At 42.0% G+C, this 18,652-nt stretch overlaps 1 protein-coding gene across 2 annotated transcripts in view; it reads right to left on the bottom strand.

Moving 5' to 3' along the window:
• The window catches only part of LOC122542525 (sorting nexin-1-like), a 37,253-nt gene continuing 18,601 nt past the window's right edge, over window positions 1–18,652 (bottom strand). The window contains exons 7-15 of one of the 2 annotated variants that reach the window (XM_043680360.2): window positions 17,589–17,667; window positions 13,213–13,288; window positions 11,525–11,638; window positions 10,248–10,341; window positions 6,709–6,914; window positions 6,017–6,160; window positions 3,437–3,517; window positions 3,217–3,288; window positions 1–1,789 (exon numbers count right to left, since the gene is read on the bottom strand). In XM_043680360.2, the coding sequence (XP_043536295.1) occupies window positions 1,739–1,789; window positions 3,217–3,288; window positions 3,437–3,517; window positions 6,017–6,160; window positions 6,709–6,914; window positions 10,248–10,341; window positions 11,525–11,638; window positions 13,213–13,288; window positions 17,589–17,667 (917 nt within the window). In that variant the 3' untranslated portion in view covers window positions 1–1,738. The remainder of the gene's footprint in view (window positions 1,790–3,216; window positions 3,289–3,436; window positions 3,518–6,016; window positions 6,161–6,708; window positions 6,915–10,247; window positions 10,342–11,524; window positions 11,639–13,212; window positions 13,289–17,588; window positions 17,668–18,652) is intronic. The other variant, XM_043680361.2, reaches the window with a different exon arrangement.

The raw sequence follows: 18,652 nt of genomic DNA, 5'->3' as shown, positions 1-18,652 counted from the left end.
TTTGGTAAATCATTTGTGAACTTTATTTGAAAGTTGAGGTCACAACTAGACGAGGAACTGATTTTTTTTTCTACTTGAGAACAAAGTGAAAGAGAATTCTCAGTTCCTCTGAAAGTACATTAAACTGAAAATTTAAAAAAGGTTTTAGTGCATAATGAGTAAAGATTACCGATTGTGTGTGCAGGAACACCAGTATCTTTTTCCAGAATACTGAAGTAATACAGGAGAGCAGGCCATAAACAGGTTTGTAAACAGACGGTTCTGTTGCCTTCCAACTCGCTTTGACTGTCAGTCAGGAAAGCAGACAAGGATACTTGGCTTTGTCAGGTCACAGTTTCCGGGAAAGTCTCTCCTGCTAGTCTCACTCATGGCTGGATGGTTACTACAGGAGTTCAATGACAATGGAGGAGCAAGTGACAAGGGCCTTTTTGTTGCACCATAAACAGATTAGAGTCAAATACACCAGTGTTTATCAGGTTGTTCTACAGCACTGCTGTAAATCAATCTTTTACCAGTCTCTATTTCATTTTTCACCCCCAAATTCTTTGTATTTAGACTCCACAATCAGTCCATAAAACAGCACTAAGCAAGGTAAGTTGCAACTGCTCACACTTGTGCATGAACAGTAGTGTTAGTCAGCTAAATCAGGCCGCAGTAAACAGGTTATATTTGGATGGAGCCACTTGTTCCAGTTATGGCATACAATTTATTGTCTTGACACTTGTGAAAAAGTATAGTCTTGGAAACCACTACAAGATAGAAAATTTAAAGTGGAACATAGGGCTGGTAATTCAACTTGGCTCAGGAATACATGGGTAGTCATCTCAGCCAGAGACAACCATGTTACAGAATTCCCTTAACCAAACACAGCGGCTGAGTCATTGAAAGTTCACAAATGGGAGGAATTCTTTATCAGTCCTCAGCACAGTCCATATTTAAGACCCCCATGTTTAACTGTATTTAACGTGAACTTAGCCTATAAACCTATTTTGTTGAGACCTTCTTCACTTCTACTCAGTCCAGCAGCTATATAACTATAATGGTAATGCAAAGTTCAAAGACTAGCAAGAAAACAATACAAACAGCATGGATGCAGGTTCAGAGAAAAAGAGGACATGTGTAAACAATGTTGCCTATTCATGTACTGGCAATCATGGTTTGGCCATTAGTACTGGCTGCTTGGAGTTCCAGGCCAGCTGTAGTACTTTGTTTTGAAAGCTCGATTAGAGTTTTAAAAGGTGTCAGTCTGATGTTCCACCGCTGGTTGTCCTAGTCCTGACTACAGAGCTCTCAACACTTGGATCCCTCAAAATCTTTGGTCCTCTCAGATCTGTGGAACTCAGGTTAAAGGAAAGACAGGTTTTCTTTTATTTAAAAAAACCCAACAGTTCTGTTGGAGAAGAGCAGGAGTTTGTCATTAGGAGAAAAAGAGTGGATGCTGTGGGGACAAGTTCTGATAATATCTCCACTCCCCTCCCTCCTCTCCCCTTCCCAAACCCATATCTGCAATGGGCATTCAAAAAACTCAAATTCCATCACAATTGGGCTTCCCAACTGATCAATTCATAAGAAAATATATGAAAATGAAAGATAATTCAAGATTTATCATAGGAAGAGCAAGAAAAACCTGCAACCATTAAAAAAAAGTGTCCCCTTTTATAGATGATATTGCAGATTCACTTATAGGCTGGAGATACAATATAAAAGGCAGCAAGTGTCCACTCAGTTTTCAATTCCACTACGCAATGGCTTTTGCTTCTGGTAGGAAAGCTTCCCAGTATTTGATGAGCTGTCAACAGAAAGTATTGTTATGAGGTTCAGTAATTGAAACAAAAGTCCATTTGCAAATAAACTGCAAGCAAGTGAAACTCAGCTTTTAAACACTTTCTTTCTGATCTGTAGTTTTGCTATTCCCTACAAGCTGCTTGGCAACACAAGACTCTGCACAGAGCCCTTACACACATGGGAACCTTTAGTTACCACTCTTGCATGAAAATTTAAAAGGGCTACAGGCATCAAAGAGGAAATTTAGGTTATTGTCTCACCTTAGAATGCCCCAGAGGCTGAGACTCCCAATTTCTGCAAACTTACAAAAAGCTAAATCAAATCCTTCAGCGTGAATCTGCTGCTCTTGCTTACAAGGGATAGTGCAACTCTGAGCAAAATGGAATTAGAGATCTCCCAAGCTATTGTCTTTCTGACGTTCTACCAGTTGAACCAGTGCGCTAAAAACTGATTAGAAGGGCTCAGGTTGGAGGGGAGCAGGGAAAGCATTCAACTGAGGAAGCTTATTCCTTGGGTAAAAGTAAGTTTTATAACACTGTTTCATGGTAAAAGTCTGCAGAAAAGATTAGAAATGAGAAAATGTCCAACTCAAAATCAGACCTGCTACTTCCACCCCCCACCTGTTCCAAATCTAATTGCTTCTTCAAATCCTCCAACACTTCCCTGAACTGGTACACTTGTGTTGATTGTTTGCCTCTCCCACACACCCTATGCTTTTCAACTAGTTAATTCATGAGATAGAGGAAACTGGCCAGGCTAGTGCTTCCTGCCATCCCTAACTGACCTGACCTCAAATTTCTGCAGTCCTTGGGGGAAAAGAGGGACACCTACAGGGCTATTAGGAAGGAAGGGAGCTCCAGGATTTTGACCCGGTGACAATGAAGCAACAGAAATATATTGTAAATGTCAGGATGGAGATACACTTGGGAGGGGATGATTGTAGATGGAGATTTTCCATGCATTTTTTAATCAAGGTGGGTACTTCACTGGTTGGGCAATCCTTAATTTCTCTAGGGAAGGTGGTAAGCTGTCTCCTTGAACTGTTACACTTCACAAGGTGTAGATAGACCCACAGTGAGATTCAGGGAGAGTTGCAGGATTTTGACCCAGTGACACTGAATGAACAGTGATATTTCCAAGTCAGGATGGGGAGTAGCTTGGAGGGAACCTGCATGTATCTGCTGCCCTTGACCTTCTTGATGGTAAGGTGTAGACCAAGGAGCTATACACAATTCATTAGGTAGTTTGTTGAATAACTTCTGAAATTGATATGTTCTGAAAATCTACCAAACATCCCTCTCGAGCCCCTCCAATCAATCATTTAACATTCTATAGCAAGATTCCAGCTTCTCATATTAAACAGTATCTGGAACAGGATACAAACAACAAGCTGTTTTAAAAGAATAAGAAAATGCTCAGGTATTAGCTCACCTGTTGCTGAGAGTTCTGAAGTGTTTCCAAATACACAATAATCCGACTTTTGAAGTCTTTGATTTGCTCTTTCTGAAAGCGTACGAAAACAAAAAAAGGAGAATTAAAACATAAGAGGGTCCAACTTCCACAAGGTAACAGCCCCAGTATTCCCTAGCTGACTAGGGTCATTCATAAAAGGCACAGCCAGTTTTAGCTGACTCCATTAAAAGAGTGTTACCTCAAACCGAGCAACTTCCTTCCGAATGGTTAGGGAGATCCGCTCAAAATCTCTCTCACACTGTAGAACCTTGGGCTCCCACTAGAAACAGAGGAACTAATTAGCATCACTTCAATCATCCACTGGATCTCATGGAGCCTTTTCTGCCTCAATGGCAGAGTATTTCAGCTCTAACAGAACAGAGACACACCAGACTCAAAACTCCATGCTCTCTGCTTTTCGTCATTTATATAAATGATTTGGACGTAAATAGAGGAGGTACGGTTAGTAAGTTTGCAGATGACATCAAAATTGTCAGTATAGAGATCAGAGAAATGTATATCACAGTACAATGGGATCTTGATCAGATGGGTCAGTGGGCCAAGGAGTGCCAGACAGTTTAAGATTAGATTACTTACAGTGTGAAAACAGGCCCTTCGGCCCAACAAGTCCACACCGCCCCGCCGAAGCGCAACCCACCCATACCCCTACGTTTACCCCTTACCTAACACTACGGGCAATTTAGCATGGCCAATTCACCTGACCTGCACATCTTTGGACTGTGGGAGGAAACCGGAGCACCCGGAGGAAACCCACGCAGACACGGAGAGAACGTGCAAACTCCACACAGTTAGTCGCCTGAGGCGGGAATTGAACCCGGGTCTCTGGTGCTGTGAGGCAGCAGTGCTAACCACTGTGCCACTGAGATGACTGAGGTGCATTTGGTAACGCGACTCATGGCAGGACTGATACACAAATGGTAGGGCCCTAGGAAGTGTTGTAGAACAGAGAAACTCAAGAATGACAGTGCATAGTTCCTTGAAAGTGGAGTCACAGGTAGACAGGGTGTGAAAATGGCATCTGGCACGTTTGCCTTTGTCGGTCAGTGCATTGAGCATAGAGTTGGAATGTCACATTGTGGCTGTACAGAACATAACCCCAGTGCTTGAAAGTCTACATTTACCTAGTGCAGACAAAACATGCATTTACAGAGAACCTCTAACATAGTAAAACATCCTAAAGCACTTCACATGGGCAAAACAAAAAAAAACTGATACTAAGCAACCCAAGGAGATACTGGGCAGGAGACTAAACAATGATTAAAGAGAGGTGGGCTTTACAGAGCACTTGATACAAAACAAAAACACAAGCTGTAGAGATCCAGAAAGGCAATTCCATAACTTGGGCACAACAGCTGAAGGCAAGATGCTAGTGGTGAACGAGGAAAATTAGGGATGTTCAAGGAGGTCAGAATTAGAGCAGCACAGAAAGTCTAAGTCTGGAAGGAGAGGATAGAGTCAGGGTGACAGAGTCAGGGATGACTACAGATTTCGAAAGCAAATAGTGTGCTGCATGAATATTATCTATGCATCAAGGGTTTGACTGGTGATAAAAGGTAAAGTTGCCATGGGACCATAAGGCTGCTTTGAGCAAACAGCACGTGCACGAGAGAGAAAAATCACATCTTAGGCTAGTGAAAAGGTTAGGCAGCAAGACATTCATAGTGACCTCGGCCAGAAGTGAACCCACACTGAGAAAACTTTGGACGTCAGTTAAGCAATGCCTTAAGTGAGCAGAGAGGTCAGGATGAATGGGACTTGGATGCAATTAGAAAATAGTTAGAAGTTTGGTGAGTTGAAGTTAGAAGATAGAAAACAGGAGACAGAAGTTAACCTCTCTTTCACAATGGAATAGATCCACTGCAACTAATCCATTGCAGTCTTCTGTGCCATTATTGTTTTCCCCTTCTGAGGGTAAATCCCTGCTACTGCACAACCCCCACTGATCCAGGGTGCCCTTTGGTGTTCTGTCCAGTCACTGAGCATTCATAACAGAATCTGGACGCACACTGGCAATTTATTGAAGTGTGGGAAGCTGTCACAAACCAAACCAAACCAAACCAAACTAATTTCTCACTCGACAGGTCAAACAGTTCCCACATTCCAGATTAGTTACTGCATCGCTGCGAGGGAGACAGAGTTTCACTCTAACATGCAGACACCAATTTTAGCAGCACACCAACTGTGGTCAGCTCACAGAGCACAAATCCAAGCTGAAACATGAAACCTTTCTAGTTTCTGCAGTTCATACTGCCTATGGAAGGCAGTGGGAACCAAACAATTCCATTTCTACCTTCCTAGCAGAAATTGTGTGTACATCTACAGATTATAGACTGTCTCACTCAACTTGGTCAATGGTGAGGGAAAGATCTGAACCTATGCAAACAGTACTGGCAAATAGTGTGCAGCACAAATATGATTGATGCATTAAGGGGTTTATTGGTTGCAAAAGTAGTAACTGCACCACACAGACACAAGGACTTTCATCCATCAGGTGAGGGGAGAGGTGACCTGAGCTGCAAGGATACCAACCAGCCAAATGAGCTAACTGACACTCTTCCCACCCACCCCACTCCTCCTCCTCCCACGCCCCCCTCCCCCCAAAGAATTACCGGTTGTACAGTGCATAGCACCAAAACTGCTGACCAAGAAAACCAATGCCTGCATGAGTGTTAGTAAAAAGCACAGAACAACTAATGTTCTACTTCCACCTGTTCAATTGGTTTAAATCAGGCAGGTGCCACCCCTATGGGCCCCATACCTCTGATATCTCATCTTTAGCTTGTTGCAGTCTGTCAGGTTTGTTGGCCCAAATCAGTCGAGCTTCGTTTTCTCGCTTTTTTTGCAGCGTGGTCTGAGCATCTTGCCAACGCTGCCATGCTTTCATCCGTTGGTCAAAGACTCCCTGCACCAAGACAACCAGACCACAGTACTCAGTGTCTAGGTTAAACCGCCACATACTATTACAATGCACCAATTGGAGAAGCTAGCTCATAACTGGGGTCATCACAGGAGGCTGGTCTGTGGCTTCAAGGACTCTTGATCCTGATCTCCACCCAGTGATGGAGACAGGCAGGTTCAAGATCCAGTTAGAACTGACTCTCCCCTTAAGAGTTGGTCAAAGCTCCCTGTGAGGGAGAAGAATAGCCTTTTGAGCAAAGTATCAGAAATATCTTCAAATCATAGAATCATCACTTTAAGGGGAACAAGAGAGAAGATATGCCCTCTACTCAAAATAATTATTCCTCCAGCACATAGCTTGGTAATCTCCTCAGAGCCCAGTTTTCACCATGACAGGTTCACTCATCCCTTAGCACAACTCATTTATCAGCTGAAGTACTTTGTACGCAAATGACCCAAACAGAAAACTGAGCGATAACCCAGCGATCAGAAAATGCACTTGACATTTGAGAAGCTGAGAACCAAGGTGGCACCATTAGCAATAGCAGGTACCCTCACTGCAGAAATCAGACGGATATAGTCACTCAGCAACTCAGCGAACAGGAAGAAGTCATTGTTGGCTTGCTCATGGTAAAGCTGCTCAATCTTCTCCTCAACCTCTGCAAGCTGTGACAGTGCCCGGGATAATGCGGTGTGATCCTCGGAGCTCCCCAGCATGGCAGCACTCTTTGCAAAGATGGCCGTATTCATCGCAAGCTCTGATGATCAAACAGAATTTAAGCACAGGTCAATTTAGTACCTTCAGAACTGAGATTTATTTAAATACACACCCACTAGAGACCTAATGATTTTCTGTCAGCAGTATGACTAGTATCAGTACTCACTTTATTAATAGCTCAATTTCATCTCCAATTTCAGTTCAGCTTGTCTCAAAAAAATTCCAAGTTCCTCAAATCATTTAGCCTCCCAACCCCTCCAAAATGTAATTTCTTTGAAACACACAATAGGAAGAGTAAGCCAATCAGTTCCTCAGCCATTCATGGCTGATCTACTCAGTACCTGGTTTCTGCTTTTGATCCCTTTAGTCTTAGAAACCATATCCACCTCCCAGAAAATGTTCAATATTCGTCTTCAGCCATGCTCTGTGGTGGAAAATTCCAACTGCTTGCCATTTGAAGAAATTGCTCATCTCAGTCTTAAACTGCCTAACCTATATCCTTAAGACCTGATCCTGGCTCGCCAATCAGCCATCAGGAACAGCCTTCCTGCATTTATACTGTCTAGTCTTGTTAGAATGTTGTAGGTTTCTATGAGAATCTACCCCCACCCCCTCATTCTTGTAAACTCCAATGAACACATCCCAACCTGTCCAAACAATTTTCATACATCAGTCTTTCCATCCCAGGAAGCAGTCTCAAACCTTCACTGCACTCCCTCCATGGCCAGTACATCCTCCCTCAGATAGAGGGGGCCAACCTGCACACAGTACTCTATGTATGGTCTCATCAAGACGCCATACAATTGTTGCAAGGCATCCCTGCTTTTGTACCCAAATCCTTGTGCAGCAAAGGCCAAAATCCCATCTGTATTCTTCATCACCTGCTTGTTTACTTTCAATGACTGGTGAACAAAGAGATTCAGATCAGGAAAGGGGGAGTTGCAACACAATCAGATGATCCACTTTGCTGCTTTTGCCACCAAAAATGGTTAACTCATTTATTCATATTAAATTTCATCTGCCATGCATTTGCCCACTCACTTAGCAAATCACACTGAAGCATCTCTTTATCCTCCCACCCAACTGTCATCTGCAAACGTGAAGTTATTGCACTTAGTTCCCCATCTAAAATTATTCATATATTGGGAATAGCTCAGTCCAAGCACTGATCTGTCTGGTACCCACTGGTCACGGACAGCCAAACTGACCCATCTATTCCTACCTGTTTTCTATCTACCAGCCAGTTCCTCGTCCATGTCAGTACACCATCTCCAATCCCACACTAATTGATTTTACACACTAATCTCTCATTTGGTATAATCAAAAGCCTTCTGAAAATCCAAGTAAACCACTAGTTCTTCCTAATCCAGACTATTGGTTTCATCCTCAAAAAAATTCCAACAGATTTGTCCAGAACAATTTCCCTTTTGTAAATCCACATTGACTGGATTAGAAAGAGTCACTGTTTTCTAAGTGCTTCACTATTAATTTTTACCTGCTCTGGCATTTTCCTTCTATCGTGGTCAGGCTAACCAGCCTGCAATTCCCAGGTTTTTCTCTCTCTTTTTAAAAAGGAGGTATTACATTAGCTGCTGTCCAATCTATAGAAACTGTTTCAGAGGCTATAGAATCTTGAAAAGAATGACTACCGATGCATCCACTATTTCTAGACACTTCCTTACATACTGTGATCTCATTAAGAACATTTGCACTGAGAAAAAGGGAATGTTCTGTTTGGGTCTTGCAGCTAGACGAGAGTTTATTTTGGCATGGCCCAGTACAAACTGTAAAGGAAGATAATTATGAGGAAGGTCATACAGGAGATAACACTCAGCCACTCAGTTGCTGGGGAGAGATTGTACAATCATATCTCCACCCATTCTGCCTATACAGAGGTCAGACTTCCTTCCCATAACTGACTGTCATTTAGTAAAAGGTATTGCATGCTGTGCCTTAGGATAACTAAATAAAATACACTTCTACTCTTGTGGTGTAGGGAATGGTTGGGTGGAGAGTGGAGGAAGAATTAAGGAAGCAGAGTACAGCAGAGTTAATGGGCGGCACGGTAGCACAGTGGTTAGCACTGCTGCTTCACAGCGCCAGAGACCCGGGTTCAATTCCCGCCTCAGGCGACTCTCTGTGTGGAGTTTGCACATTCTCCCAGTGTCTGCGTGGGTTTCCTCCGGGTGCTCCTGTTTCCTCCCACAATCCAAAAAAATGTGCAGGGGTTAGGTGAATTGGCCATGCTAAATTACCCGTAGTGTTAGGTGAAGGGGTAAATGTAGGAGAATGGGTCTGGGTGGGTTACGCTTCGGCGGGTCGGTGTGGACTTGTTGGGCCGAAGGGCCTGTTTCCACACTAAGTAATCTAATCTAAAAAAAAAGCTCCACCTACCCTTAAAAGTAAACAAAAGGAAAGGTCCCTCAACACTGTCCCCATCAAAAACTTCTGGGATAGGGACAAAGGTCAGATACAGCGTGAAGCTATACTGCCCCCTCACACTCCAGGTATAACAGGATTCAACTGTCCCAAAAGTGCCTAAACCACAATCTTGTACCGCACGAGACTATTTCCTCCACAGTTGAGTACTCTACACATCAGCTGTTTGCCGATAGGTGGTTAGTTTTTTTTCAAAACTGGACAAACTTGTTTATTGCTTAAAAGAGTGAATTTGGGTTCCTTTCTCTGAAGGGAATGTTTCAACATAACATGCATACGACACTTACAAAATTCCAGACTGAATGGAGGTTGGAATTTGACTAGTTGATAAATCTTGGCCCTCTATAGTCCTGGGACTTTTCCAAGTAGCATTGAATTGGAACAGTGGAAGGTAACCATGGAAAATCTGTCCATAATATGCATTCACTTCCAGTTCCCCTTTAGGCTTCAGTACTCCAAAGAGAAAAAAAAAAATCAGACTCTACACACTAAGGCTGCAACTGAAAGTGAACATTGAGTTCATGTTTGGCATCAACGCATTTGATGTTTTTGATGAGCTGCTTAGTGCTAATCAACCTCACCCAGTCTTAAATAAAACTTATAACAATAACTACTGTCTTCTTCCAGTAATGCATAGTTAACCCCACCCCTCTAATCTATCAAAACAGCATAGTACATTTGTGAACCATAAACCACTTAGCTTAAAGTAATCTACTAGGGCCCTAAAAACCACACATCCTATTGCTTTAACAGAAGTGGTTCCTTCATTATGACCCATGACATTGACCAGTTCTCTCCATACAAATTATTTATTGACTTCTTCAAACAAAAAAAAGGGAAAATGCAAACTTGACAGTTTGCAAAACAGATTAGTTTAATGAATTAAGTTTATGCTAATCCTACTTCACCGAATGTTCAAACCTACTGGCCTCACCTTTTCTATGATTGACTAATGTTTCAACAACAGCATGAAGCTTGCGTATTTGTTGGTCTTCATTCTCAATCTCCTGAAACTTCTCTTCAAACCACTGGAGATGGAACAGAGAAATATCACACACAGAAAATGAGTATAGATGGGAATGGAGTAGTCTCAGTCCATATTTTTCATGCAAAGGGTTTCCAACTGGTTTAGAGTCACTGAATCATAGAGATGTACAGCACGGAAACGGACCTTTCAGTTCAACTCGTCCATGCCGACCAGATATCCTAAATAATCTAGTTCCATATGCCTCTAAACCTTTCCTATTCATATACCCAACCAAATGCTTTTTAAAATGCTGTAAATTGTGCCAGCCTCCAACACTTCCTGCAGCTCTTTCCATACACACACGACCCGGTGTGAAAAGGTTGCCCTTTAAAGTTGCCTATTTATCCTATCCATGCCCCTCTTGATTTTATAGACCTCTAAGGTCACCCCTCAGCCGACGTCCCAGGAAAACAGTCCCAGCCTATTCAGCCTCTCCTTATAGCTTAAACCCTCCAACCCTGGCAACATCCTTGTAAATCTTTTCAGAACGCTTTCAAGTTTCACAACATCCTTCTGATAGGAAGGAGACCAGAATCGCACACAATATTCTAAAAAGTGACCTACCCAATGTCCGGTACAGCTGCAACATGACCTCCCAACATTGTTTTTATTTAATTTCCTTGCTTTTCAACCAGACGTGACCCAGTGGTGACCCCTTTATGTAATCATAAGCAGATAATTTTCCAACTTTTAGAATCAAATAGCCAAGATTCAGAGAAACAAAAGCAATATACATTCTCAACACGATACAGTATGTCAGGTCAGTAACGGGCACATCACAGACCAAACCCAGAACCCCATAAGGTCAGTATACAGAAGGATCCTTCACCCACCGCTCACATTAAGGATGAGGGTGTGTATGGAGATCAGGAATAGGATTTCTTCTCCATGGCTGACAGGTTCAGCAAAGGAACAAGCTGGTCTTTTTTGCTCCCATTTTTATTCCTGGAACTGGCCAAAATCAACAGAAACCACAAGATAGGCCATAGGTCTTTCTAACCACTTGAACTTAATCGGCTCAACCATTACCTATAGCTCTTTTTCTGACCATTATTTAATACTTTCATGTAATATACGAGTCATCCTTCAGCTCATCTACAGAGGTCAGAATCAAATCACTTACACATAGGGAACATTAAACAACATGAAGCCTATTGCTCATTCCACAATAGCACAACACTTACGATATCAGACTCATTCATCTTGATGGTCATCTTGCTGACTGCATCGGCAGCCTTGTTCACCATCCGAAGGAGACTAGCACCACTTAAAGCTTGAGTGTTTACTGCTCGTGGCAACTGTAAATCAGATTGAAATGTCAATGCTATACAGAACACTGCTTACCAAAAACCACTATTTCCCACCCACACAAACAATTAGTCGGAGACAGTTTCCACTAGATTTCTAATCCTGGAAAGTTCACCATTGGCATGCATGATCAATGTTAGAGCAACTTTTTGATAGCAGTAATTTTAAAAGTCAATAATAAAAATATAATCACTAGCAAACATGAACAATTAGAACAGTTAGCACATTAACAAGGAGCAAGACTGCTATTCACGCTACATTCACACCACCTTGCAAAACAAATGCCAGCACTTAAATTCCTCTGTTGCCTAAGACAGCTGATCCACTAGTTCACTACATTTAGTGATAGCTAAAGAGCATGCAGGATAATAAAACAAAGAATCACGGATGCTGGAAATCTGAAAAACCAAACTGGTGCAAAAACTCAGCAGGTCTGGCAACATTGGTGGAGGGAAAGCAGAATCCAGTGACTCTTCTCCAGAATAGAGCAGTAAATGCAAGGCTGGAGGTGTAGGAGTGGGTAAAGGATACAGAAAGTGGTGGCCAGGCTCCAAAGTTACAGACTTTATAAAGGAGTCCTGAAAGTTCCATGGTTCCCAAACAGAAAATGAAATGTGCTCTTCCAGTTTCCACTGAGCCTTGTTGCAGCACTGCAGCAGGCCTGTGATAAATGCTGTCAAGGGAACACTGTGTTGAAGTGGCAGGCAATTGGAAGCTTGGGGTATTTTTGCAGACAGAATGTAAGTGTTCTACAAAATCTAACATGCATGGCTTGATGGGACACAAACATTTATGGTTGCAAGACATCTTTCTAGTTAACGTTTTAAGATTAGAAGCTTAGAGGAAAAGGTTTTGCAAGACTGCATTGGTTTTGAGCAACTTTGGTTCACCTCTAAATAGTTTTGTCATACTTTAAGGATTAGGAAAACTCGAAATTCAGCTTCAAAACATTTCTGTAAAAAACTTGGGTAATCACTGCATAGCATCTTTGGATTCAGCCACTGACAAGGGCAATAGAATAGATAAGCTACAAAAATGTATGGTAGAAAACGGGTGGAGGAAGAAAAGGGGCAGTTTGGCTGGAAACAGGAGTTTAATATTTCTGCTCCATACTGATGAGAAAAGGCAAGTACTGGAAAAGTACAGCCAATGGATCAGCAATTGATAAAAAAGCATGATATCAGAACAGATCAATCTGACAGGGGTTACAGTAAAATCTGCCAAGAGAGAAGGGGAAACAATATTCCAAATTGAGGGGAAGTGGGATGAATAACCAGAAAACAGTGAGGCAGAAGATATTTAGATGCAGAGGTCATGAGGACACAACACAAAAATATTAACAAATGAAGTGCAAGATTATAGACAAGATGTCACGGAGATATTAATAAGATACAGCATCTTGGACAGGTAACTGGATAAAGGCCAACAGATGGTCAGAAATGAACAGTGGACACATTTTGAAAGGGCAAGGGGTTATGGGGACTAGCAGGGGGAAAAAAAGAGGTAAAAGCAAACCCTCTCTTGCCACAATGGAGAAGATTACCTTACTTTTATCAGGCATTACCTCATCTTTTTCCAAGAACTCTCTCACATCAGGATCCTGCAAGAGCGTTGGGTGCTTGATGATTCTCTGTAGATATCTGGAATGATAACCAGAGGGTTAGCAGTTTTCTTTGGACTTAAATTATTTTAATATATCAAGCAAATATCAAATCTGCATACACCCAATTATGCTTTCCAGATAGATTCCCTACAGTGTGGAAACAGGCCCTTCGGCCCAACAAGTCCACACCGACCCGCCAAAGCGTAACCCACCCAGACCCATTCTCCTACATTTACCCCTTCACCTAACACTACGGGCAATTTAGTGTGGCCTATTCACCTGACCTGCACATTTTTGGATTGTGGGAGGAAACCGGAGCACCCGGAGGAAACCCACGTAGACACGGGGAGAATGTGCAAACTCCACACAGAGTCGCCTGAGGCGGGAATTAAACCCGGGTCTCTGGCGCTGCGAGGCAGCAGTGCTAACCACTGTGCCACCGTGCCGCCCACAACATCTTCAGTGAGCCTCCAGATGAAGTACTGGTGGTGTAGGCTCACTTCCTATTTATGTGTTTGTGGGCTACCATGATGCCAAGGGATCTGAGTAGTCTGGCAGTCATTTCCTAGATGTCTTTGACGTAGGGAAGAGTGGCTAGAGGTATTTATAATAAATTGTACACAATTAAATTTTTAGAAATGCCTGTGTTAACACAGCATAATGGACAGCTGTCTGTATTATCATTTACAGAAATGCACCCTAACTTTAAAATTAAACCTCATACTCCATGCAAAAGTCAGAATGCAGCTAACGCCAAGCAATCGTAGGTCAGATGCCACCTAGTGCACAAGATACCAAACTGGTCAAGAACACCAGGTCTTCAAAGATATAGGAAATTGTAGTCGTCCATTTGATCCTTTCAAACCATTCTGCCATTCAAAAAGAACATGGCTGCCCCTCAACCTCAAATGTTAATTCTGATCTCTGTGCAACTTCTTTGCTACTGTAACACTATTCTGCACTCTGACCTGCAACCCTGACGCACTTTGAATGGTACGGTCTGCCTGTACAGCATGCAAAACAGCACTTTTCACTGTACCTTAAGATCAAATTTACTTCAGTTCCACATTCCCATGGTACCCAAAAACATCTGTATACACAAAGCCTGATCATCCACACTCTTTGGGGACACCCTCAAATGAAGAAATTCCTCATCTTAGTCTAAACACTGATCCGCTATTCTAATTAACACGATTTTGAGAAGGATGAAAATTTAGGTAGTATGCAAGAAAATGTGTGCTGCATTATTTGAGCAACTGGCAGAATTGTCAGTGTGGAATCAGTTTGGTGATAGTAACCACAGCTCTAAAGATCGAAGGCAGTTATGGAAAAACAAACATGTCAATGAACATACCGGATCAGATTAAAAAAGGGAAAGCTTATGGCAGAGGATTCAAAACAGTTAATGTCCTATAGTATGGAAAGAACAGGGGGTTATGTAAAATAGAAATCCAGAAGGGGGCATGGTAAAACTAAGGAAGATCCTAAGGAAAGATAATGACGTGGACAGCACCAGAGTGAGGATAGTCGTCACACAAAAGGCAAACTATTTCAGTCTGATGAGGAATTTCTTCACAAGATTGTAAAATGTTACCATTACATATCATTCGTGACATTAGAATTCCAGAGTTTATTGCATTCAAATTTCACCATCTGCCAAAATGGGATTTGTATCCAAGCTCCCACAACATGACCGTTGTGCTACCAACACCATCTCGCAAAATGGCATTGAAATACAAGATGACCCATGATCTCAATGAACAGCACAGTGAGCTTGAAGGGCTGAATGGCCTACTCCTATTCCTCGTGTTCTTAGGCTCTAAAACTGACTCAGTTCTAGGTTTCCCTAATAGGGTGAAAACATTTTCTCAGCACTATCAAATTATTAATATTTGAATTAGATCAGATCACTGCTCATTCTAAGTTCTAGGAAGTATTAGCCTAGCCAACTAAATCTTTCTTCGTCAGCTGAAATCATGTGCAGCCTTCCCAAAGCAAATATTGTCTGCCTTAAGCAAAGACACAAAAATGATATACAGTACTGCAGAAAAGCCCTCACAAATGCCAATCATTGCACTGTACTCTTCTACTGCAATCTACTAAAAGCTAACAAATCATTTACCACTCTGGTTGCTTGCTATATAACACATACACAGTTCAAGAGGTCTGCACAGGCAAGGGAAAAGAATGTCAGTACTCCTGCTTTAAGCAAAGACCACATCTTTATTGCATTGTGGACAAAACTAGAGAAAGGACTGTGTTAAAGCAAGGACTTGGTTGGGGGGTGGGGTGGTGGTGAAGAAAGAAAAATAACTGCACTTTTTTAAAAAATAAGTTCATGGAACTCAGTGTTGTGCTTACATTGTTGCTTTAAGCACTATGGGGAATATGTGTAAGACACCACAGCATTCTGGGTGTATGAGAACAGCAAACATCAAGAGACAGTAGATGAACACAGAACTTCCAGGAACAGATGACTCCAGAAGAGAGAGTGCGCGCGAGACAGAGCAAGCGCATGAGACACACAAGGTCTTCTGTGCAATGAAATAAAACCTGGAAGACATCTAGCTATACTCTCTCACCAGCTGCTCTCAGCTGTTGCCCCTAAACCATGAACTAAAAGACTGTTCATGAGTGTAGCATTCAGTACTTTATTTCTTCAAAGAATCTAATAAGGAGATTAAAGAAGCAAAAAAGGGACACCTCATCAAATCCTGGGGACTGTTGCTATTAAACTGTGTCCCCAACACTTCTCTTGCCACCAATAACATACATGCATTTCTGTATGTGTACACATATAGGGACTTAAAAGATGGACAAAGTTTCAGCTGGCAGAATTATATATTGATGGACTTCTTTTGTTAACCAGAGTTCAGACAGGACAATGAAGAGTGAGTAATTTGATTAACTTCTGGGGTGATCCTCAAGAGTAGAGGGACTGGTGTATCAGTACTTTCCCAAAAGGGATTGTGACATTTACCATTTTGTTCAACACAAGTCACTTCCCTGTCCTCCCTCCCCCTCTCCATTTTCCTCCTGCACCAGGGGAGGCAGAGGAAATAAATTATTTCTGTACACTAAAGGGTTCTACAAAGATATTTTGAGAAGAATGGCAGAATCGCAAAAGAGAGTTAATAACGGACACTGGCAGAGTAGCAGCTAGTAAAATACTGAGACCTATTGTGTCAGATGAACTGCTGAAAGCAAATGTGTAACAGATAAAACAGGGCAATTTACAACAACTAATCTTACAAGGAATAAGCCTACATGAACAGGTGGGGCACTCACTCACTATCACCAACAGAAAGTTATTTTCCAGACTGGATAAGATAAAAGGCAAATTATACCAGACCATAACAGACTACATTATGTCACAGATTTGATTCTGATCCTAAGTCAGTTATTGAGCTGGTTTAAAGACTGTAGGCACGTACTGGAGGGTGTCACACTGAGGGGTAGTGAGCATGGATGAAGAAACCGGTAAAATTTGACTACAGTATCTGCATATTTATTCAATTCACTTTTTATGGTTCCCAGTGGTTTAAAAAAAGAGAGTAGCTGAACATATAAACTGCCCTCAAAAGCTGCTGAAAACACTGAAAATTGACATTTTGGTAAATTCCAGATAATAAACCAGCTTCCATTGGAATACAATTTGCTAGCCTGTAACCTTAGTTTGACTAAAGTACGTGCAAATGTTTTGCTTTGTCTCACCTGACTTGACATGTCCAGAACAGGCTCCTGCTGTACACACATGGAAATCGAGCCATAGAATTGTGATCCACACAATCTAGAATCAAGACCAGCTCAGTCCACTTGCTGTATGAAGCTGAATTTTACCCCTCCCCTTCAGTCTCAACTATTCTAATGCTCAACATCTTACATGCTGCTTAGAATCACACCAAAAGTTACTTATCCAGAAGCTTCTTTGACAAGATACACTGGTGCCTTAGTTCCATCTTCAAAAATTCTATTTGCTCAAATCTCTTCCCTCACGTTTTACAATCCATCTGAAGAATGAATTTCTCCACTTCAACCATGGTGTCCCCACTTCAAGGCACCTTTAAACCCAAATACCTGACTGAACTTCTTAGTCAGTTTTCCCAAGCTTTCAGACTCGACACCACTTTTCCTTGCACCTCAGGACAAGTTTAACAAATAAACCCAACAAGCTAATAAGATCAAGAATGGTGTGACTGCAGTCTTAACTTCATATCCCTGCCTGTTCCTCATTACTCTCGACTCCTTGTCCAAGCATCTACCTACATTATATGAAAGTGTAGATTGAAGGTTTAGATCGTCATTTGTGGCTCCCTCCAATTTCTTTTGGTACTCACCTTTCTAATGCAGCTCGCCTCCGCTCCAGGAACTCAGCAGAGGAAGAATCTTCTTTCCCAACTTTCACTTTGGTCATACCTTATCCAAAGCAGAACCCATATTAGAAATCTGTATAGTTTTTTTGGGGGGGGCACAGGAGGAGAGAAGAGGGAAGAGGAAGGAAAGAATAGAGAGTGTGCAGCCAACACCAAGTTGGCCTCTGCCACCATCTGCTCATTAGCAGCTAACACCAGTATTAGATAGTGTGGGCAGTAGCTCTATTTGCATTACTTTGCCAGCATTTATGAAGCAGGTGGGGATTAGAGTGGATTTGGCCCAGTTGAACCAATTCCTTCCAATGGTTGTAGTTGCCCTTCTCACCTCCAAAAGAATACCTGGCAAAAGTCACTTGTGTAAGCAGGAGGCCAGTCAGAACTTTGTCTCAGATGTCACGTGCAAGGTTCAATACAGGAACTGAAGTCAACAAGGCTCATTCTCTGATTAGCACATAGACATACTCAGAGGCTACTGTTAAACGCCCAATGACTGAAACTAGATAACCCACTGACTTTATTATGGGTAGGTATGGATTAATCGTGAAGTTTATACCAGCTCAAGAGCTGAATCTCGAAGTTGCCTACTCCCTGCAGTATAGTGTAGTGCACTACATGGATGGCACCATCTTTGTTCTAGGCAGATACCATGATATGGCACTGCAAAGCTGTTTTTGAGCATGCACTTGAATATTTCATACAGCTAGGTGGTCTCTTAAAAAAAGTCAGGGAAAAAAATTCCTAAAATGATTATTACCAAGGATAACACTCCAAATATGACAGGATTAAGATTTACAATTCAAAAAGTCTGTATCCCATAAGAAAGTAAGCTTGGGATTAATGTTTTGTGCTAAATTAACAATGTTGATTTAGAACATAAAAAAAAAGCCATGGCCAGATAGAAGCATCTCTCTTCTCTGGAAGACTCATGGAGGGCAAGGCAACAGAACACTTACCCTGTGGGGAGAGCAGTTGCTTCGCCACAAGTGAGAGAAATTAAGTAACGTACAAACCAGCACTACATCCGGAGA

This window comes from Chiloscyllium plagiosum, unplaced genomic scaffold, assembly GCF_037043375.1.
Source record: "Chiloscyllium plagiosum isolate Xiang-an unplaced genomic scaffold, Cpla_swu_hap1 HiC_scaffold_42, whole genome shotgun sequence".
In the NCBI taxonomy this organism is placed as follows: Eukaryota; Metazoa; Chordata; class Chondrichthyes; order Orectolobiformes; family Hemiscylliidae; genus Chiloscyllium; species Chiloscyllium plagiosum.
This window is presented reverse-complemented; position numbering and strand designations above follow the sequence as displayed.